The 23,651-nt window shown below is 40.1% G+C and overlaps 1 protein-coding gene across 1 annotated transcript in view; it reads right to left on the reverse strand.

Moving 5' to 3' along the window:
* Positions 1-23,651, reverse strand: part of LOC106887325 (muskelin-like) — a gene marked incomplete at its 3' end in the record, with an annotated part of 61,211 nt that overhangs the window by 26,029 nt on the left and 11,531 nt on the right. Inside the window, exons 2-5 of the mRNA XM_014941167.1 lie at positions 17,073-17,142; positions 8,758-8,900; positions 6,652-6,740; positions 318-427 (exon numbers count right to left, since the gene is read on the reverse strand). Coding sequence (XP_014796653.1) covers positions 318-427; positions 6,652-6,740; positions 8,758-8,900; positions 17,073-17,142 — 412 coding nt within the window. The remainder of the gene's footprint in view (positions 1-317; positions 428-6,651; positions 6,741-8,757; positions 8,901-17,072; positions 17,143-23,651) is intronic.

The raw sequence follows: 23,651 nt of genomic DNA on the forward strand, positions 1-23,651 counted from the left end.
TGTTGGGTTGTGTGGAGGTTTTTTTGGTTGATCGGTTTTGTTTTGACTGGTTCTTGTTTTGTTTTTTTTTTATTTTGGGGTGTTTTGGGTTTTGGGGTTGTTGTGGTTTTTTTACAGAGAACAAGCAGATACAACTCAAAAAGATTCACTTTGAGTCAGTCAGCCATGTGGTTTGAGTTTTAACTATGCGTGTTTGTTGTTTTAATAGCTGATATTCAAGGAATGAAAAAAGGTCACATAATTCCAGTAAGAGAAGTTTCACAAGATTCTGAGAGTACACATCTTCAGAGAGACAGGCACCCAAAATGCAGGCCTACCTTGCTGTACCAGTTGAGGCACGGCTGGACCACATCTGGATCATCAATGCCATTAAGTTCAACATACCAGATACTAAAATTGAAGCTAGGTCCCCAGGATAAGAGTGGAACTGGAGAAGAGAGGAAAAGGAGAAAAAAGAATGCATAAACATCAAATAACCACTGTTTTAATCTTATCAGGCTATGAATAATACTATTTCAACAGAATGCTTCTGACCCTTAAACAAAATTCAGTATTTCTGATCTGACATACGTTCTAGTTCTTTTAAGTAAGCTTAGGAAAATTACCAGCTACGTCACGTTAAAGTAGTCATTTAAAGCAACGTGTGCCGAGCAACATTAACACAGCACATCATTATGAAGCAGAAGCTTGATTTAAAGCAAAAGAGCAAAAATACCATCATTTAAAACCAGCTCAAAGAGGCAACAAGCTTTGACACGGATGGGAATCACGAGCACACCAGCGACAGTATTTGCTCCTCATAGTACATTTATTTCCGCATTTGTCAGCAACAATTATTTTCCCTAATGGTGAAGACAAGAAGCCTGGGTATTTTAAATGTTACAAAATTAGTAACGTCTGCGAGTTGTGGAGGAGGCAGGGAGCGAAAACTGTCAGTTTCCAATTTAAAAACTATCTAATTTTTTTTTTTTTAAAAGCTTAAATCTGTGCAGCTTTTTTGGCTAATACTGTTTTATTGGTGGATTGGAACAAACAAACTATTAAATGACCCTTGAAACACACTGCATCCTCTCACCTAAGGCTTCTCTACCTCTCTGTGATAACATCTGTGGTCTTGCACTGATCTATCGATAAATCTGCAGGTTAAGACTCGGGTTTGCTTTTCAGAGCAACTCCAGTTCCCCAGAAAACTGTGTGAAAACCCTGACTCCTTAAAACTGCAGTGAAATCAAGTGGTTTCGTTACAAATGCTTCTGTTTCCTTTTTATTTGACCGTAACTGATCAACAGGAAAAGGCAATATGGGATATGAATGAGTAGTTACCAGCAACAGCGTAAAGTCTACTCCTTCCTGCCTTCCACAGAAACTATTTTTGCCACAGAGAAATTGCTTGTTGTCTTTAAAACCACTATAAAATACCACTGAGATTAACTTGTTGAACTAAGGGTTTTCTGACCTACTCCTTGCGGAAATAAAACCCAAAATTTGTCTTAAAGTTGTGCCCGCGCTCTTAAAGGTTCTTAAGTATTTACACTTCTAATAAACTAGATCTACACTTTTCTGCAATGTGTTTGGGCACAAAATGTTTGTTCAAATGCATGATTCTTTAAATTTTAAAGAGTGTTTCTACAAACCTATTGGTAAAGGCTTATGATAACTTCAGGGAACTGTCACCAGGAGAAGAAGTTTTTAGAAAAGATCCAAAGAGACTCTGAATGCATGTTTCTTAGCTGATTTTAATAGCCATAAGTAGGTACTTCATATGTTACAGCTCTGAAATCATCCTGTTCAAGACAGTTTCTTTCTACTTCATCGTTCAGCGCACAAAGCAGATGCTTTCAGGGCTGTTCCTAAGCAGGTGCATGTTTGTGGAGACGGAAGAGAAGTGAACTGGTCAGAAAAACCAAGAGTCACCCATCTTCTCTCCACATTGCATATACTCTGCTCAAGAAACTTCCTTCTTGCTCAGTTTTATCCTCTGAACAAGATGAGTGCTGCCAATATGGTACATTAATGCCATTAAAAATTACTACTTTTAAATCCAAGTGCACAGATAAATTTAATCCTGAGTCTTCCACCCATTAAGGCGGCAGAGTGACAAAATACTGCATGTAAGGGTAACACCTTTGATCTGTCTTGAGAACTGAACACACAGACCAAGACCAAACTGAAGTTAAATCTGGTGTTTGCTCAGCTCTAAAGAATCAAAGGCAAAAGCCTATCCATCAGCTTCTCGCACTGAAACACTGAACCAAACCACAGACCACCTCAAATGGACCGAGACAATACATTTCCTGATGGTCAACTTGAGGCCAGCTTCATAATTTTGACTTTACTGAGTGAAAAACTAAACCCAAGTATTATCACCTTCCCACCTCATTCCAGAAAAACAGCAGAGGTGTCCACCTCTTTTTTTTTCTTTTTTTTCCCCAGAAGTTCTTCTCAGAACTGGTACCAGCTTTTCACAGAAAAATTTAACAATTAACTCTCTAATCTTGGTAGCCATCCAAACCCCAAGAGACATCTCAGGATGTGCATAAGAATCCTGTGCAGTTATCACCATAAAAAAATGTAACGCTATCAACTTGCTAACCCTTCCCCCCCGCCCCAAGTTAACTCTCAGCTTTCAGCAATCTTGTTTACAAAAAGGAAAAAAAACACCAGAACTGGTGATTTTTAGCATCAAGATTCTCATGGTGCAATCATCTGCTTTAAGGAAAGCACAGATGTGAAGTTGTACAGGGAATATAAAGTAAACGCTTCCCCAGCGCTGCGCAGGCAGAGAAAACTCAATCTGATCTTTTTAAACTACTCCACAGGAGTAGGAAAAGAAACGAAAGAGCAGGAGGGTTGAAACTGTAACGTGATTTCTATTCCATTTAGGAAAGATCAAGTGTCCCGCTGGATCACCTCCCCATTTTTGAACCTCTTCCCTGGCTCCCAGGCTACACGAAGGAGACACCTCATCCTTTCCTCTGCCCTTCTGGGGCCTCCACAGGTGTTCTCAGCTCTTTAGACAGTCTAAATCTCCTTTTTGAGCAGCTGTAATTTAACTTAGACTTGGATGAAGGAGATAGTAAGTGCGGCAACGAGTCACACAGCCACATAAAAATAAACATTACTTGTCAATGTGACTCCCAAATCTCCCAAAGTTTGGAGGTAACAGTCGAGCATCCTGAGTGCAACTCCATTTATTTTTCTCACGTCTCCCAATGGCTGGATTTCATCTGTCCTTCCCTTCACCCACTTCAGACTCCACACAGCAGCAGGACACAAACCTACTAGAGCCTCTGCAACAGCTTAGAGACATCCCCCTCTAAAAATCAGTGTATTTCCCAGTTGCAGAGGCCACTCCTTATGCTGTCCACTCTTTGCTTTGCTGCTTTTTTCCCCATCTCTGAGGTGGAAAAACATTATGATTAAGGGTGCTAAATCTAAAGCCTAAAGCTACAGAATGCCTCCAGTTTTTACCATAAAGACACCTCAGCATGGCCTTTTTTTGCTGCATGTACTACAGCAACCCATCTAGAAAAACATGTAACTGCTCAGACCAGCTGAAGCGTTGCTCCACAGTGAGAGGTGCCCAGCAGAGAGAAAAAAAAAAATAATTAAAAAAAAAAATCAATATCCCTTCAACAGGAGAGGAAGGTATTTAGGTCACTTAAACAGTTCTTCACCCACACAAGGATGATTTTAGGGGATATTTCTCAATAATTGGAAGCTATGCCTAGCAAAGGACTGCAACTCTGTGTACTGGAGAGGACCGCAGCAAAGGCATTAAACACAGCACAATAATTTCAAATACTTCTCTCAAGCTAATTTCCGTGTCCCCCATCCACAGGCAGTACACACACAAATAGCATATGTTTGGAAAAATGCAGGAAATGTCCATAAAGAAAGGATTGCTCACTCCTATTACACCAAAGCTTAAAAATCTTGAAGCCTAGTTAGGAGCTCTGGTAGGAGAATTATACCCAGCGTTTCTTCAAGCTCTTTCATGGCAATCAGTCTTTGCAACACCTTCTGCTTTCATTGAAACAGTATAAAGAAAAATCTCTGCTTGGAGTAACCACAAAAACAGAGCCAGAGACAAGGCTCACAGACATAAAAAAAAGATGACTCTTCAATATTTTGTCCAAATAAATAATCTTCTTCCCCCTCCCAGGTTCTTTCATAAGGTGCTACACGAAATGTAAAAATTACTTGTCAAGTAGGTCAAAAGCCTGCACAACTGGGCATTTCAGTGCTAAGGAACTGAAGTTGAACTAATTAAACTGAAAGAGGTGGACGCGTTCTCCTGATAAAAAAGAGAGAAAGAAGTTATTTCTTCTGCTTTCTGTGAGTCTGAAACTTCCTCTAATACGTGAGCAATGTAGGACGTATTTTCCCTCCTCACAGAGCAATGTAGGATGTATTTTTCCCTCTCACAGACCTACCCATGCCATGGTTCCTCCTGCCCTCTCCTCCCATATGAACCTCCCTGCTGTGCTATTAGGAGCAGTGTATAGGTCAGTACACTTCTCTGCAGAATTATATAGCAAAAGCCTGATGCAAATCGCTGCCCAACTAACTAATGCCTTCCCCAAATACGCAAACCTCACTGATAACAGCAACTTTCGCCGTGTCAGTTCTCTAAGAGTCCAAAAGGGCAGATTTTGGCCTCGTGTTTACTGGCAGCACGACAAGGAACACAGCACGGTACTTCGAATTTTGAGTTACTTTGGCTAGCAGCTTGGAAATTTTAACAAACTGAAAACATATTCAAGCTGTGAATCTGAAAAATAACAAAATTTCGTAACGTTATTTTACAGTTGTTTCACAGGAAAAAAAAAACCACACTCACAACTTCATAAACAAAATGACGCTAGCCATCAACTAGAGGTTATTAGGTTTTGGCTAAAAGATAGTTTTAATTTCTGGCCTAGCATAGGAATTTCTTCATAGAAGATAGCTTCAAGAAACGAAAGGCTACAGATATAGCTAAAAAGGAAAACTCACCTCAAACCGTAACTAGTGAGCAAGTGAGAGTTAAATACAAATCTAATATTAATGTATATAACATAGAATCCTTATTGCTACGTGAGGAACCCAACCCAACCCAACAAAACAAGCCGTGTAACTATAAATACTGCTCTCAGAGAAAAAAAACCTGGTAGTAAAAACTATCTGCTCATGTCATGTCAGAGAAAAAAAACCTGGTAGTAAAAACTAATCAGCATTTCATTTTCCTAACAACTTTCAACTTACTGCTACACTTCATAACATCACAACACGTTTTGCTGGAATATAATTTATGCATCCAGGTAAGTGGGTAGTAATCTTCCCATTCACTCCTGTAGCCCTCCAGTAACTACTTGCTGTTTTTTAGCCACTGAAAAATAAGATTTCCCAAAAACCCAACGCAGGAAGCGTCAGAATACATTTTAAATAAAAATAAGTAAAAAAAAAAATAATAAATAACTCTTCTGAGGTAGTCAGCCTTTAACTCTTTAACTATTCCTCTGCTCCTCTTGAGATTTCCAAAAGCCAAGTGTTACAGATGTTTCCAAAAGAAGTAGCCAAAAAACAAACCCAATGTACTGAACAATCAATTTCTCTACTTCTCTAAGAGTGGGAAACAGCACCGTTTATGGCACATAATTTTTTTCTTATTTATTCTCACCCTGGAGCTTTCAATTCCTCAGGCAAACAGGAGAGGAGATGCAGAAAGCTGACTAGAAGATACTAGAGCAACGGACTCAAAAGCAGCCCCTACACAGCCACTATCACCCAATTCTTGGGAAAGGAATTACCCAACACTTCAAAACACTCCTAAATTCATCTAAATTAGTCAAACAGGATCTTATCTCATTTTTCAGCAGCTACCTCCTTGCTCTATTTTTAACCTTAAACAGCTAGTTAAAACCAGTCGTTCTTTTACTCTCTCAGTAGGTAGGAAGATAAATTTACTGAGCTATGAAAAGCTGGAAGGCTCTAAATTCAGCATCGCTGATGGGCACTGTAAGACACTTGTTCTCTCTGACCTGTGTGAAGCAAGGAAGAGAGATCCTCACCTGCTCCCTTCAAAGGCCACAGTAACTGGCCATCGTTAGCACCCCCATTAGCAACCTTCACCAGAGAAACAAGACGGGACATCACAGGGTATAATTTTTCTTTGCCCTTGGGATGTCATCTTTAGCCAGAGATGAGACTTAAATGATTAGAGTCGCAGGAAGAGAACAAGGAAGGCTTCTGCTGTTGCTCTGTGTGCTGCAAGCGTGTTTGAGAACCAAAAACTTCAACCTTTTTCAAACCCCAGGGTTGACAATGCTGAAACTTTTACCGGTATTTAGCTTAATATTTTTTTCAAGCTTTATACAGCAATTTATAGTAGGACAGTAAGCAGCTTCTCCAGTAATTATTTGACTCAACAACTGTATTTCTGAAAATGACTGCATTGCACTTTCATTCCCCACGATGTAAATTATGAAGCTATTATTTCTTAGTAACAGGACTTCACTTGTGTTCCAATCTAACCAGCCTAAAAGATCATGAAATGGAACAGCTATTGTGGATACTTTGCCTGAGTACAACGTAGTCACAAGTGCCAAGACTGGCACAAGTATAAGAAGAGATTATTTTCTACTCAGAATGCTGAAAAAATGCATTTACCTATCTTAATGAATCGACAGGGGAACATCTGTTCATCAATTTTATGCTTCAAGGTGAATGTTTCTTTGTTATAATCATTCTTTAAGCCACTGTGGGAAAAAATAAATAAGGTTACTAAATCTTACCTTGTATTTTAGGACTAGCTAATAAACGCGATCTAGGTCATGCCTGAAATGCAGAGCTTGTTTCATATTACTGTGAATCACAAGTGCACATGCTGGACCAGTGCCTGGGCTGAAATCCACCACCTTGTCCTCCTGGGAGGCAGCACCAGGCAGTGGTTTTGGGGTTGGAGGGGGGACACCTGAAAGCAGATCAAGGCTGCTGCTCTGCACCCGTAACCCTGCACCTTCAGGAAGCCATCCACCTGCACCACCACTTCCCTGTTTTCAAGAGGGAGACAGACCCCCTCTCAGAATTATCACATTGCCAAAGTGCTTTCTGATCCATTTATGGACATTAAACTTTATAAATTATACTAAATATTTTATATTTTTAACAAAAAATCTTAAATTCATTTTTACTGAAGATGCAAGTGCAGGTCTCAAAGTAAGGATTTTTATTAAACTTCAGTACAAGTGAAATTTTATGAGACATCAATAATTACTAGGCTACTAAGACCTCTTCCCCCATCGTTCCAGCAGCAATAAAGTCAAATTGCAGGACTGGTCTATCTAAAGAGGGCAAAAGGGTGGGAAGGGTTGTGGCTCGTTTCTATATGGTCTTGAAGGACACAGGCAGTGGTTTTGGGGTTGGAGGGGGGACACCTGAAAGCAGATCAAGGCTGCTGCTCTGCACCCGTAACCCTGCACCTTCAGGAAGCCATCCACCTGCACCACCACTTCCCTGTTTTCAAGGGGCAGTGGTTTTGGGGTGAGGGGGGGACACCTGAAAGCAGATCAAGGCTGCTGCTCTGCACCCGTAACCCTGCACCTTCAGGAAGCCATCCACCTGCACCACCACTTCCCTGTTTTCAAGAGGGAGACAGACCCCCTTCTCAGAATTATCACATTGCCAAAGTGCTTTCTGATCCATTTATGGACATTAAACTTTATAAATTATACTAAATATTTTATATTTTTAACAAAAAATCTTAAATTCATTTTTACTGAAGATGCAAGTGCAGGTCTCAAAGTAAGGATTTTTATTAAACTTCAGTACAAGTGAAATTCTATTAGACATCAATAATTACTAGGCTACTAAGACCTCTTCCCCCATCGTTCCAGCAGCAATAAAGTCAAATTGCAGGACTGGTCTATCTAAAGAGGGCAAAAGGGTGGGAAGGGTTGTGGCTCGTTTCTATATGGTCTTGAAGGACACCTGCATCAATGAACCTCCCACATTTCTCCATGGCTATTCTGCTTGACTACAGATGATGTACACCCATCCGTTCCCCGGAGGTGGACTTTCCTTCTGTAGGTCTCCAAAAATAAACTAGTTTCTTGCTACTCATTTCTCTTGTACTCCTAGATACTTAAATATCATTTCCCTTTCTGAAACAGAAGACTCCTTAAAAGGCCCTCGGAAATTTACATTAGCAATTACTCAGAAGCTCTGCATAGTCTGAACAGCCAAAAGGCTCTTTCTTTAGTCTCTGTCAACTACCAAATCAAACTAAACGAAGGAAAATATGGGATTTCCATTTGCTTATTTAATTTATTTACCCATTTGAAGAAAGACAGAGCAGCTGACTAGTTCAGACCTCTACAGCTGCAACGAGGTTATTGACATCGGCGAGTTAACTTGGGCTTTTAAAAGGTACTTGAAGTTACCCACAGCTGGGGAATCATTTCTCTTGTGCCTCAGGCGCACAGAAGAAAGGAATTGCCATCCAGCAACACTGCACCCTGCTCTCAGCTCTTCCAAATCTCCAAGAGCTCGCTCTCCACAAATCCTCTGTGGTTAGAGCAGAGTAAGGAAGGCTTCCTGGAGCCAGCGTTGGGATTGCTGCTCTCTGACCTGACCGTAAACACAAGGGCAGCTTAATTGCAGGATCGCAACCACAGCCCTCTGACACTGTCAGCCATGGGTCTGCTTGGGAGCAAAGGGGAAGAGCATTTTGGTCCAGCCTTTACGATTATCAGAGCTGATGAAATCACGTCTTACCTGGATAAGAGATCTGTCATGTTTTCCTCATTCATCCCACCGAAGACTTTAAACTTCTTTAAATTGCAGACATGCGTTTTCTCATATTTGCCAAATGTGATACTCTGGACTATGGCAGGTCTTTCAAGTTTCAGAATCAAATACTGCAGAAGAGAGAACAGTGAATTTTAATATTAAAGCCAAGGCTGTAAAAGATACTAAGGGAAAAGCCTTCAAAAATTCAGTTTACAAAGCCAGAGAATGGAAGTTAATATGATCCCTCCCCATTATTATATTTTCTCCTTTGTTCCTGGAATGAAGCAAAGGGTTTTTAGGACTTATTACTTTAAAAGCAGTTTGTCCAGGAAAAAATTTGGTTCAAATACCTATTCCTAGCATTTCTATTCAGGGCTTACATACATTCCTTCAAGTCTTGGATGCAAGACTTCCTGAAATCTGGCAAATAGGATCAAACTACCGAGAGCGATGATTCAAACGCCCACTGCAGCCCGAAATGAAACCTAAACTGAATACACAATTAGATAAATACAGTATGTTCCACATACTAAGAGAACATCAAATTACTTTTCTTCTCTGGGCCGACGCTATTTAACCACTGAACACAGACCAAATTTGATGTGTGGCTAATGTAGGAACCAACTGCTTATTAACCACACCAAATAAAACCACGCCACTGAACCGACAATAGAGGGGCTTCACACATAAAACTACGAAAATATTCTCCCTGAACATGTGCTCCCCCTTACACAGACTCTCCCCACCCCAGTCCACGATGAGTCAGATTATTTATATTAAGGCCCCAGCTACCAGCTTCACCAGCACTGCTGGAGGAAGAGATCTGTTCCACTTGGAAAGCATTATGCGGAGAAGCGTTTGCACCATCCATTTGGGATCATCAAGAACCAAGTTTATTTAAACTTCCCCTACAAAACAGGTCTTGGAGGGAGCCCTGGAGACATCCTGTTTTGCAGAATACGTCGAGTTTTATACCTGCAAACAATGCGTTTCATTCTCTTCCCTAACTTGTCAGAAATAAGCAGTACATAACAGGGAAACGAGACAAAGTGCAGAATCACAATTACTCATCCTGCTGGATTTTGTTACCAAACCCTGTGATCAAGGCTACAGTACAAGCAGAATCAGTAAGGCGTTGTAGGACACCTCCCACTGCAGGCACTTCTGGTGGCCCTTTCCTCCAAGAAGCAGCGCTGCCAAACCAGACACAACGCAGTATTTTGAAACTTTCATCGACATCAAATAGAATATTTCATAAATCTGGCTGCTTTCTGTGGTTCCCCGAGTAGAGACTCGTCGTATCTCCCCAGAAAGTGTGGTGGGCATCACCCTGCTTGTCCCACACAGCTCTGGCTATGGGACAATCTTGTCCGAGAAGCTCACCTTCTGGGTGAGAAGCAGAACTTGTTTTCCCATTTGTTTAATTCTCAATCTTTCTGTCACAGCCCTATAAAGCAATTAATTCTGGATTTAGGAGCAGCAATCGTTCTAGAGAGCGTCAGGATAAACACATGATCTCAACGGCTGCTTCTCACTACATTTACAAAAAGCTTAGATTAAAAGAAATATTCGTACATATAGCAAATGATAATGCAGACTGGATAGGTACTTCCTAGAACAAGGAAGATTTACCACCAAAGATGTTTCCAGCAACTCCGAAATTTTCAGAATGAAGCAAACAAACCAGTATCAGCACTGCTAGGGTACAACAGAAGAATGCTTTGGTGCTTTTCCAAATTCTTTTTTTTTTGGGGGAAGAAAAATTTCTATTTTGTGAATAACACCATCCACCTAAACATCAGAACCCACCGTTAGTTTAACTAGCAGTAAGCCATGCGTTCATCTCAAAGTATTTCTCAAACTTCAGAAAAAGGAAAACGAAGTTCTAAACAGAAAACAAGATTTTCTAAAGCAGAAAAGAGGAAGGGACGAGCGAAAGGATGGTCCTGTAATGAGCAAGGCAGTACTTGATACATGGCACAGCCTGCTGCCAAAATTCCCATGCAGAACAGACAGTACACAACAATGTCTAAGAACTCCTCCTACACCATCATTTCGTCCCTGCGGATTTCTCCCGAAACTGAAAAAGTGAAGCTAGCAACTACCAGCATCAGCAACTGCAATTCTTAATCCTGCTGGAATCACAAACCTAATGCTTGGGTGATAAAGACAAGCTTTCTCAAGCACCACGCAAGATTTGCAAAAGTTTGGCACAAACTTCATCCTTCATGATTCAATTCCTAACCTAAATTAAGTGAGAGAAATCCAGGACTGCAGTTAAATCTTTTATCTTGGCAAACATCCTTAGAAGGGAGCAAGGCACGGCAATTACTTGGCTAGCAGTGATTTCTTAAATCTAGGGACAGGGAAGGAACTCTGCAGCCCTCCTTCCTGCTTCCACACATCCCATCACCTGCAGAGTCAGGCAGACGTTACACAAAATAGAAGCACAAAAGCTAAAGACAACCCTTTTGTGAATTTATCTGCTGACTGAACCCAAAGACAGCTTCTCTTTAAAGCCTGTGGCTCAATACCTGTATCTATGTATGCATTTTTTTACTTTTTTAATACAAACATACACATATATATACATACACACACACAAAGATGTACTTTTTGGTTTTATGTATAGACACACACACACACAGTTCTTCGACTGTGGGTACAGGCTGCAAATTTCATTGATGTCAAAAAAATATACTGCTTCAAGAGCTGCAAAGAGCTGGCTGCATGGACGTTTTTGGACTGCTACCAGGACTTCAGATGTGACAGACTAATCACATCGTGCAAAGCTATAGAGAAAGCATACACAATGTCAAGTGATTTATTAAACCTGGAGAGATTAAGTCTATGAGGTTTCAGACAAATACATTTATCAAGATATTTGACACGTTCCCATCCTGGGGAAGACCTGGGAGTCCTGGTGGACAACAGGAGGAGCATGAGCCAGCAATGTGCCAATGGCATCCTGGGCTGCATCAAGAAGATGGTAACAAGATGGTCAAGGGAGGTCATCCTCCCCCTCTGCTCTGCCCTGGGGAGGCTACAGCTGGAGCACTGGGACCGGTCTGGGCTCCCCAGTTCCAGAAGGACAGGTACTGGGACCAGTCTGGGCTCCCCAGTTCAAGAAGGACAGGGAACTGCTGGAGACGGTACAGCAAAGGGCTACAAAGATGATTGGGGGACTGGAACATCTCCCTGTTGAGGAGAGGCTGAGGGACTTGGGTCTGTTTAGTCTGGAGAAGAGAAGACTGATCAACACATACAAGTACTTAAAGGGTGGGAGTCAAGAGGATGGGGCCAATCTTTTCTCAGTGGTGCCCAGTGATAGGATGAGAGGAAATGGGCACAAACTTGAGTATAAGAAGTTCCACCTAAACATGAGGAGGAACTTCTTTCCTGTGAGGGTGTCAGAACAGGCTGCCCAGTGAGGTGGTGGAGTCTCTGTCTCTGGAGATGTTCAAACCCTGCCTGGACAAGTTCCTGTGCCAATCTGCTCTAGGTGGACCTGCTCTGGCAGGGGGTTGGACTAGATGATCCAGGGATCCCTTCCAACCCTATATCATTCTGTGATTCTGTAATCCTGTTGCTATAAGCAACATCAGTACTTTTAAAATCCAAGTATTCCTGAAGTATTCAAGAAATCCAGTTTATAAACTGAAGTGTTTCTTCATTAGAGGCATGGCACACAGACACTAATTGCAGTAACTGTGCAAAAAACTCAGCCTAACTGTTAAGCCTCAAATTACAACGCTTACAGAAACGATGCTACAAAACATTAGAAGATAAAAACTTCTTGTTAACGATTCAACACGTTTGTAAGTGAAGATGCACAAAGAGTAGAGCAGAGCAAACAGCACTTCAGCCCCTCAACAGTTTGTTATGATACATCCCCCCCAAAAAAGGCAAATCCAGACCTGTCACAATGGGAGCCGCAGCAAATTCCAAACTTTTTTGAAGCACTGGTCTGTGCTACCATTTGATGACAACCATATGCATGCTTCTGCATCACACAACTGAGTGTAAATTTTATTAATGTATTTTAAATTACTTCCTGATACAATCTCCACAGCAGGATGGAAATCAAGAGAGAAAAACTGGTCTTCTCAGATGCACAACTGAAACCAATTGTCTGGACAGTGCCACTAACTTTATACATATGCTGCTCTTCAACTGCTCAAAATTTACATCTCCACATCAAATACGCTGGACCAGATTCCAAACTGCACTACGCAAGCTGCAATTAGAGTCACATTGTGTTTTATTAATTTCTTTCGCTTTAACCATTTCTGCTCAAGCATTTTTTTATCAGGGAGTAGTGAAACTTCTAGTGCATGTGAAAATAAAAAGACAAAATAACCAAGACACTCGAAAGGGACTGCCTTTGTCCAGCTACCCGTTGCTTTTGCAATTAAGCTTGTGGCTAAATAAAAAATCTATCCTCTTGTTCTACATATTAATCACGCCACTCAGGGGAATTAAATGTTCTTCTGCACACAGTCTTCCAAGTCATACCATCAGTGGAGCCATCAGGATGAGCATTTATGACAGGGCCATGGTCTCCAGCATCACCAGCCTCATTGCTTCCCACTTCCTATGTAAGCCTAGAACTAGCTTAAAAATAGAATGATGAGCCTTCTTCTGCCTGAATAGGTTACTACATAACAGGTTTGTTATTGAATATATAATTTCTGGGTCATTCTATTTCAAGACTCATGAAAGATATCTAGTTTAATAAACAGAAAAACAGCTGTCATATGTATTTCCTTTCACTGGCACTCATTCATAACCAACTGGTGGCTCTCACGGCCACAAGAATTATTTAACTCTACCATACCCATAAAGCTAGGAAATCCCTTTACTAAATATAGTCACATGGCAGCATTCCAAGTCTCCAGACTTCCACTTTCATTTTCTTTCCCTTTTCAAAAAGGTTTCATATGGACTCCAGCACAGTCACTGCAAAGCAGGGATCTTGTTGAGCTACTGTAGAAATTGTCAAGATTTTTACCTGCCCCAACAAGAGAAAGAAAAGGTGCCTGGAGACATTTAGTTTACTCACCAAGGGATGGGAATAATTCAATGTTTAGGGAGTCACACATATTTTTACTTCTAAGCCAATACAGCACCACCACGCTGGCAGGGAATTACTACACCCTTACATTAAGGTGAGCCACTCTCTGATGAGACAAACAGCAGCGATTAGGGTGGCTGAGCTTATTAAAATATCTCGTGGCACGTTCCAGTGAGCATGACTGACACCAGTCCCTGTGTTGTGTCAGCCCTGGCTAACAAAAGTCGGAAACAAGGAAAGCTTTATTTGACTGAGTTTTAGTTTGCTTCCTGTCCCAGACTATTACGGCCGCCCACACAGTTTAACAAGTGCGTCACCGCAAAAGGGACTAATTTTTAAATGAAGCAATGCCAACACACAAGCCATAAAGTGCTCTGCAACTTCACTTTCCATAGGACACATGATGTTTATTCTGTGGATTAAAAGTCACGTGTACATATCATCATTTTTGAATATGAAATATCCAAATTCTAACATAAAGCAAATAATTCCCTCCCCCGCAACTTCTCACCACACTTATAACTCAGTCAACTGCTATTTCGACTAAAAAGTTCTCCTGCTAAGAGAAAAAAAAAGTTCTCCTGCTAAGTTCTCCAAGCTAAAGAACCTGCCTTAACAACTTCAGCCACCTGCAAGAATGAGGAAGCAGGAAACCTGCATAAAAGTTTTACCTTCATTAAAACGTGGCAGACTTTCAACGGGCAAAGTGCAAGAACTAGCCATTTTCAGCAAAATGCAACCAAATCTGAAGTTCTTTTGTCAAGTATGAGACAACACAATTTGGAACTGATTCTCTCTATACACACAGAAATAACAAACCCTGCCTTCTTTGCACACAGGCCTCCTCTGTAAATTTTAATTTCTCATTCCCTCTTTCCGCTTAATTTTTCAACAGAGAAGTTACACTGTAAAAAATGCTTTATGTGAATAATTAAACACTTAGGTTAGAGGTATAACAATTAGCTAAAGTACGTATTAGAGACTGCAAATACCATTTATCTCACTCAGCGCTCAGGATTCGTCTTGCTGAATACATGAGCAACCTCACAGTGTTTTATATTCTCATATTTATATTCCCTCTTTTATATTCTCTCTTTCAGATACGGAGATTCAAGTAGGAGGAATCCAGCAGGATGGGGCCTTTTCCACGTGGGCAGCCAGGTCTTCTCTTGGTTTTGTCTTTAAGTAACACAGAATAAAACTCCAAACATTGTCTTGCCAATCTCAGTTGCCACTACAAAGACTATCTTTTCGCAAGTCAGATCAAAGGACCTCAAATCTGGATATCTCATATCTATAGTGCAAGATATATACGAGATAGATGGATGAGACATATAGGTGTGTATATGTTGATATATATGAAATATATAGATAATCATGTTAATTCATTTCTCTCCTATCTAAAATTTTTATTTAAATGACTTGCTTATCACACAGGGCAGCGCCCAGTTCTCCAGGGTTGGGTTCAGCAGTTCTGCAACAGCATCTTCATTCAGACCATGATCAATAGACATAAAACTGCTGGAAGACATCTCTAACAAGCTCACCTGGTTTGCACCGAAGTCACTCTAATTATTCCCCGCTTAATATATATGCCTGAATATAGCTTGTATTCAGCAGTTCTGCAACAGCATCTTCATTCAGACCATGATCAATAGACATAAAACTGCTGGAAGACATCTCTAACAAGCTCACCTGGTTTGCACCGAAGTCACTCTAATTATTCCCCGCTTAATATATATGCCTGAATATAGCTTGTATCACTTGTCAACTTCAAGCATAGGCTGGGAATATTCTGAGGCATCCAGCACAAAATGCTCAGAATGCCCCAGGAAACGAAAGAGCAACTTTTAGCAACAACTGAGAGCACCTCAGGTGAAAAACCCAGCCCAAATCGACACAGCTTCCTGTGTGAAAGAAACATGTGCTTCCTGTGTGAAAGAAAGTAAAGGATGGCACAGACAACACAACACATTCACAACACTCATTACCCTGCAATCAATAGTTCCTAGATAGACTAAAACTGCTTCAGGCTATGGATTAAATTCTGATGCTGTTTATCAAAATACATATATATGTAAAAAAAAAATAAAAAAAAAAAATCAAAAGAGCAGTAGATGCACAGAGGCATCAAGAGGATCAAAATTATTTGTCTTCATAAACAGGTTTATGAAACATGTTAGTGGAATAAGTAGGATAGTCTTCCCTCCCCTCCTAAAAAAAAAAAAACAAAACTACTTTTACAGGCACAACAGTACAAAACACCATCATGAAAATCAAGATGAAAACTTTTCAGCTGGATGAGATGACCTACTGATATAGGGAGCTGCTGGTCTAGACTACAGATTTTTTTAACACACCTTCAAAGCAAAGTAGCAAGATTTACCTATGCAAACATTCTGAGAGACTTAACTCAGGAGGAATACTTGGATTAAATAAGTAGATAAGCACAAGAACTTTGCAGGAGAGAGATATTGTGCAACACACCCTATTGTGCATCAGTGTTTTAAATAAAAGAATTTAAAACAACTAGCATAAGAGATATAAAGCCAATCAAACAGTACCAGAGTAATAAGGTATGGATCCAGCATAAAGAGAAGGATAATACATTTATTGGAGAAGAAAAATACTAAGTAAAAGGATAAGCATATTTTTTCTGGATAATCTAACAATCTAATTAATAGTGAAAAAGCAAATTACATGCTAAAATCAATACAAATCTTATTTTAATAAGGTGCTTAACCAGCAGAAGAGGTGACATTCATGTCTCTTTAAACAGAGTCTACGTTTCTAAATGTGCTATTAAGCGAAACAAATACAAGTTCCTTAGATCTAGGATTCAAGGCCAGCAATCTACAACAGTTTCCAGTAGTGCTGACAAAGGGGGACCCGCACGCCTCATTAGCAGCTTAATCTAACCATAAGGTTAGATTACTTCCAGTAGGACCGCGATCGTCACGGATGGAACGTGAAACTCCCCCTGCAAAAAAGCATTTCTTGAAAGATCAGAACTAAATTGCTGGAAAAGTGAATACCTAATATACCAACAACATGTATTTTATTGAGAGAAGGCAGTCTAGAGAGGTTGTCATTATAAATTGTAGCAGCCTAGATTTAAAAGCAAAATTCCAGTCTATACAGTTGCAGAGATTCAGATTCTTACCGACTCCAGTCTCTATTAAGTTGTACGACACTGCTATACAGTTGCAGAGATTCAGATTCTTACCTGGGGAGGATAATTGCTTTCTGAAGACCATCTTGAAGACTGATCATTGGGCTTGTCCACCAAGATATTCCTAAAAAATGAGAAGCCAGAAGTAATTTAAATAACAGCCCCGATGTATTGTACTAAGACCATACATGCAGATGCAGTAACATTTTCATGCAACCACCTAAATCGCTAGGCAGAGACTAAGGTTCTTCCCCTCTTTTATTAAAAATTTTCTACATTGCTATTTTATAGGACCCATCAAAATATGCCTCCAAGCCTTGTGGTTGTGAAACGGAGCTCCAAGTTGCGAAATGAAAAAAATCCAAATTGTGAAATAAATGTAAAACAGATGAATTTACGTAGGCCCAAGCCCGCAATGAAGTGGAAAAAACGGTCTCATTCACCTCAACGGGGGAAGAACTTTTCAATAAGGTTAAAATGATGAGCAGTAAAAAGGTTTGTGAGCCAAGAAGTGTCCTTTACTAGACAGGCGATACTGGAACGGAGGAGGCAAGCTGCTAACCTACTTAAGTTTTTTTGGAGGGTGGAAGATGACCATTTAACTCATGCCAAATTTTAACAAGTATTTTTCATATGAGCCACAAGCCTAGAACACCACACAGGAAAGCAGAAATTCAACTCTTTGACTGGTAAAATCACCTCCGAGTTGCTTTCTTACAGTTTGGAATAGCACAGCATTTAGGTAATTAACATATACCCAGAATAGTTTTTTGGCTAAAATGAAACAGATTCATCACAATAGCCTTCTGGAGGATCTGCCTTCCCCTATCCTATAAGCATGTGGTAAAGCTCACTCCCCAGATTAAACTAAACATTTAAAAAAATAATAAATAAATATATCCCTAAAATACATATAAATATTGGCAAGGTAATGATGCACCACCTGCTGGACAAGGCTTACGAGCTCTACCACGTCCAACTAACCAACTCGCCAGCTTGTAAAACTTATGTAAAAAGAAGGAAAAGCAGTCATCAAAAGGCTTATGCCATCTCCATCTGCTGTGTAGGAGGAAAAAGAACACGAGCATCTGGATTACTACAAAGGACTGAAGGAAAAAGCGCTCGTATAAAAGCTCAGAAAGGAAAGAGGTTAAGTCAGAGGTTGAGCATTAACAGACAGAGAAATTAGCTCGCTCTTTCCACACTGGGCAGACCAAAAATCACCACACTAGCAACGGTATCCAAGCAGCCCCGCGCCACGACGAGGGAGACAGCAAGGAGCTAGACCAGGGTGGCCCCTTAAAATACGTGTATTTTAGAAAGCTGGTCTAGTGGCTGGCTGGCTGGGGGCTTCGCAAGAGACATGTCGTGATTTTTACATGGCACAGGAACAAAGCTCAGGTTCCCTCTCTCCCTTTAAGCTAGTTTCCATCCTAGCATGGCATTTATTAACACAGGCCTGCAGCTGTTTTATTCCCACAACCCCAATGGAAAAAACCCACATTTTAACAGTGTATGGACATGAACTACCCTCTTGCTCTAACCCCATCAAAATAGGAAACATCAAGCCATTGGTCTGCATAATTAAACAACTGAGTATGTCGAGTTTGCAGGCTCAACTCCCCTGTCTCTAATAACACGAGGGACAAAATTAACCAACCAAACCGAAGGGGAGAGTTTAGAAACTGATGAGACACAGATTTCTATTAAAAGTTGCCAATCTCAAAGCTAAGTCACCGTTAGAAAGCAAAATAGACTTGTTTGGAGAAGAATCATACCTGCAGTCCCCTCTGCCACGCCACAGGCAAGGCAAAAGGATATTTATGAATTTCTTAGTACCTTTTAATATCTGGAGAGAGCGAAAACTGCTGAACTTGAAGATATGTATCTTATATTAAATATTTAAGGGACATCGAGGCAGATAAAACCAGATAATACTGTATGGCTTTTCTCCTTTATGGAACTTTATCCTAGCATGGAACAAGACAATTTATCCTACAGAATAAATTTTATTTACGATGCTATTACATTTGTTTAAACATTAGACGATAAGCTCTTCATACGTTGAGCAACATTTGCAGGAATTGGCACAGTTACGTGGTCAGACAATGCCCCGCTGGAAAGAGGCATTTTATAACTGGGACAGATCCCAAAGATCATATTTTTAGAAGGAGATTTGTTTGCTTCCCCAGGTCAAAGATCAGTTTGCCACAACCAAAGAGGACCTCAATCAGTGCAGTCAGACAAGTTAAAAATCCTTCTGCAGAGACAGAGAAAAGGGACAGGCAGCTCACACAAAATTAAGGCTAAAAAGAAATGTAAAAGATAAAGATAGCAGTGTCAATGGAGTTATAAATATGTTCAAAAATGCATGGGTTATTAGTTTATTAAGATTAAACAAACATTGAAGACACAAGTCCATATGCACAAAGTCAATTTACTGTAATGGTTTGGGAAAATTTATGGGCTTGGAGGAATTCAAACATTCCAGCAATCATGAGACAGTAAGAAACAAACAAATGCGTATCCTAATGACAGGACAGACGCCTTTCTCCACGTAAAGCCCTTTTTCTGGACATCTGAAAATTCTTACGCAGTCCCTGGAGGCAGGCTTTTCAGATATGACACCTCGATTAAAAACTGAGAAGCTTTAAAAGTGAAAATTCCATTAACTCGGTGACTTTCCATGCAATTTTCACAAGGCATTATAAAAAGGTATTTGTAAGCCCTTGAGCTACCGCAAGCACTAAATAGTTTTACGCAAGCTTTTCCTGTGAAAAAATGCAACCCATTAAATGCGGTTTGAGCTAACTCATAATCATAAACTGTAGACACAAGATCTAGTCTAGCATAAATGTACGACACTGCCAAGAGGGACCATTCCACCCACTCGTGCCTGATCCTCCCCCTCCCTACACCAGCAGCTATAATAAAGATTAGCATAAATAACTTCTTGAGTCTCATCAGTTCTCCAATTCAGCTTATTCCTAGTGCCAGAGCAAAAAGGGAGTAAAAAAAGATGAGAAGCTGGATCTGGACGAGAGGTTCGTACTGAAGTGAACTGCCAACACCACTCCGCTATTGGCAAGTAACTACTAAAAAAAAAAAATAATATATATATATATAGTGGAACTTCTGCTACTTTGTGGGCAATCCTACCCAACGCTAAAATCTCAGAAAAATAAGCCATTTTATTTGTACCACAAACAGCAACGAGTGCCTTAAATTCATAACCTAGCTTCCTTCCCAGCCATTAGCATCTAAGCCTTTACTGTAAGCATTCCCATGGCTAATTAAGAGAAGTGGATCGTTCTGGCCGCTCTGTGTAGAAAGCCCTCTTGGCAGGACACAGTGGAAGTTTCTTTTTAATACCCAGGCAGACACTGGTCTTGCAACTGCTGGAAGTAGATAATTTTTCCTTTTACCAACCCAGAAACCGTCACATCCGTTGTACCAACTGCTGGCGGATCTCTGCTGGAATTACAGAGATGTCCCCAAGCTTGGTGTTACCAGAGGATTTCTCCGTGCAAAAAGCTCTGTGGTTTCAGGCACGACAATCACTAAGAGTTTTTCTTTGCTTTGAAAAGGGGGAGGAAGGGAAAAATAAGATGACTTTGCAGAACACGCTGCAAATTAGGTTTAAGGCCGCTCTAATTTGCATCTAACCTAAATATTTTCTTGAAGCTGTTATTAAAGAAATCCATTACTTTAGGAACGAGTCCTTAAGAATAAACAAATCCAAAACACTAGCTTTGCTTGGCACATTCAAATCACTCTTCAGAGAGCAGCTGTGCAGAAAAGGGCACACGCGTTCTCCAAGAGGACTTGGAACTCAGACACAGCTCTTGTAGAAAACCACCGAGGTACCGCGCCGTTACACCACAAAAAGCATTTGGAGTGCTAGGAAAACACAGCCTGACTGAAAATGGACAAAATACTTTCTTCGAGGTTGTCCCTATGATGATTTTTTTCAGTTTTTTCCTACAACCATCCCAAAACAGACTAGCAAGAATACAGCAACTAAAACACACAGACCAAGATGTCCACTAAGTCCCCTTTACAAAGGGCTGGAAGACGTAGTGGGCCAAATATTTCAAACACGTGGAAACATCACACCAGCCAATGCAAAGCACCAACAGAGACACACTTGCTCAGCCTAGACACTGGAATATATACACAATATTAACCAAGAAAAAAGCAGAAAAAACCCACCAGCAAAACAAAACAAAACAAAAAAAAAACAAAACCTTAGTCCATGGATCTGGAAAGAACTCAAGAAATTTCCCTCCTGCAACTCCCAGAAACTCACTGCAACTAACACCGATTTCAAAGAACCTGGCTGTAATGTTTAAAAAGCTACATATACCCTATGGCTCCCCCCTAAAGCAGGTAAAAAAAAAGCTTTTTAAATTTTGTTACGAAGTTTCTCTCTTTTCTATTGGAAACATTCTCCGATTAAAATGGTATGAGGATGTGAAGACATGAAAATGTCTTGATTGAAACAAAGCAAAACTCGATCGATTATTATGCAGATACATTCAGGAAATAAGGTTTTTTGGGGTTGGGCTGTTGTGTTTCAGTTTTGCATTTTTTTAAAACACAGGTTTTCTTAACCCTACTGCTAAGAAGCACGGGACAACCTCTTGCATAAGTACAACACAGTTTGAGTTAAACATGTACAGAAGTGTGCAATTTTAAAGACTAAACTGTCAGGAAGTTTGCCAACGTACTGTTCAAATTTGCTTCCATCTCCTCAGCAGCAGTTTCACACAAACATCCATTACATCGTAAATTTCATTCCATCAAAAGTAAAAAATAGCTAAGCAAGAACAGCATACACAAATAAATTGATGAATTCATAAATCGGCTTACAGGAATATATTTATCAGACCACGGCTGACTATACTGGCCAACAAAACAGATATCACTTAGCTCTGGCCTAGAAATAGTTCCACTAAAACCAGTTTCTCAATTATTTCTTATGATCAACAGTTTACACCTTTTTTTTTTCTTTCTTTCTCTTTAAGCTGCCTCTCATCACTGCCAGCCCAATGATACACAAAGGCCTTGACTCAAAAACTGCTCCTTAAACACAAAACGATGCAGACATTTCCAGTAACACAAGTTAGGAAGTATGACTTTTCACTCCCCCCATTTAGATAAGACTTCTTCAAACAAAATATTTTTCATTCATCAGCGCTTCCTCCTGACACGTCAGGAATTAAATATTACCAATAGTGACTAAAGTTGCAGCAGAAGAGTGAATTCTCAGCAAGTTCTCAGCACCTGGTAAATAACTTCTATTCCGGTGACATTGGACAACCCTAAATCAGGGATTAAACTTTTGACTGTATCACAGCACCGAGCACAGGTTGGTAATAACCAGCATTAGGACAGGAGACAAATAAATTGGAGAAAAAACAAAAGAAAGTCAGCCTTATTTGCCTATGTTGGTAACCACAGTAACTTCACACATTGCAGATGATTACCAGCCTAATTACCCCAATGTTTAGGGATTATGCTATTATTACTATTATTACAGATGCAATTTAACTGATAACTGATGCTTAACCTTTAAGCTTAAAAATTATCAAGGTTTGTTCTCTCCTCACGCTAGCTTTGGTTTTAAATTTAAGAATTGTTAGGTGACTGAAACAACAGATCTCTTCCATCTAGTTAAAGGCTACCTTATTTTTTGAATAGAAAATAACTTAAAATGCTGATGAAATCAGCGATTATAAAGACTGCTTCACTTCATCATCTTGGTGAACTCCTATTAGCGAATATAAGATTATCTGGAAGTATTTCTTTCCTTACTCAGTGTTCATTTCTACATGCCTAAGCCACAAGGATGTTTAAAGTCCAGCCTTTTAAGTGATGATCCACAAAGTACTAACACAAGCTACGTGGCGTGCATGTAACCCAGCCTAGGTGAGGTCCCAGAAGGCAGAAATAAACCCCTGTTTTGATAAAAAGACAAAGAACAGGATGAATTCTACTTTTCAATATACAAGGAAAAAGATGAAGGTATTAGATTCTTTAGCTCACTGGATTTGTAGCCAATAAATATAATATTGTAGTAAAATTTGTCAGAGTTTAAGACAACACCAACCACGGCCACTTCATAAGAAAGTTTAGTTTTCATTTTAAAAAAAAAAATAATCTCCCCTCTTGCTGGGAAAATAGTCTAGACAGTGTGTGAAGACAGGGGTTTCTACTGCCAGCAATCACCAGAAAAGCCACTGAATTCAGTCTTCCCAAACCTTCCACACCACCGGTGGTGCAGCGCTCTCCAGAGCTGCCTTGCTCCCAACTTCTCCTTTGTAAAAGCATTTTCCTGGAAAAGAACAGACCTTTACAAGAAGATCAGAGAAAAGCAGTGTCTAGCACACATCTATGTAAATCCCCTATGCTGTATTTTGGAAGCATCACAAACTCGGTGGAGCTTTTTTCGCTTGAGTAACAACACATATGGAAAACTTTTACGAAGGCCAGGAAGTAGATTTAGGACTTCCATGATTCCACAGCAATTGCAACAATGCTCTTACACACCACAATACCATTAATATTTCCACTCAAAAGAAGAATCCACAAAAACAGACTGAGTGATTACATATAAAGATATAAATTCCT

The sequence above is a fragment of the Calidris pugnax genome, unplaced genomic scaffold (genome assembly GCF_001431845.1).
Source record: "Calidris pugnax isolate Ruff unplaced genomic scaffold, ASM143184v1 scaffold35, whole genome shotgun sequence".
Lineage (NCBI taxonomy): Eukaryota > Metazoa > Chordata > Aves > Charadriiformes > Scolopacidae > Calidris > Calidris pugnax.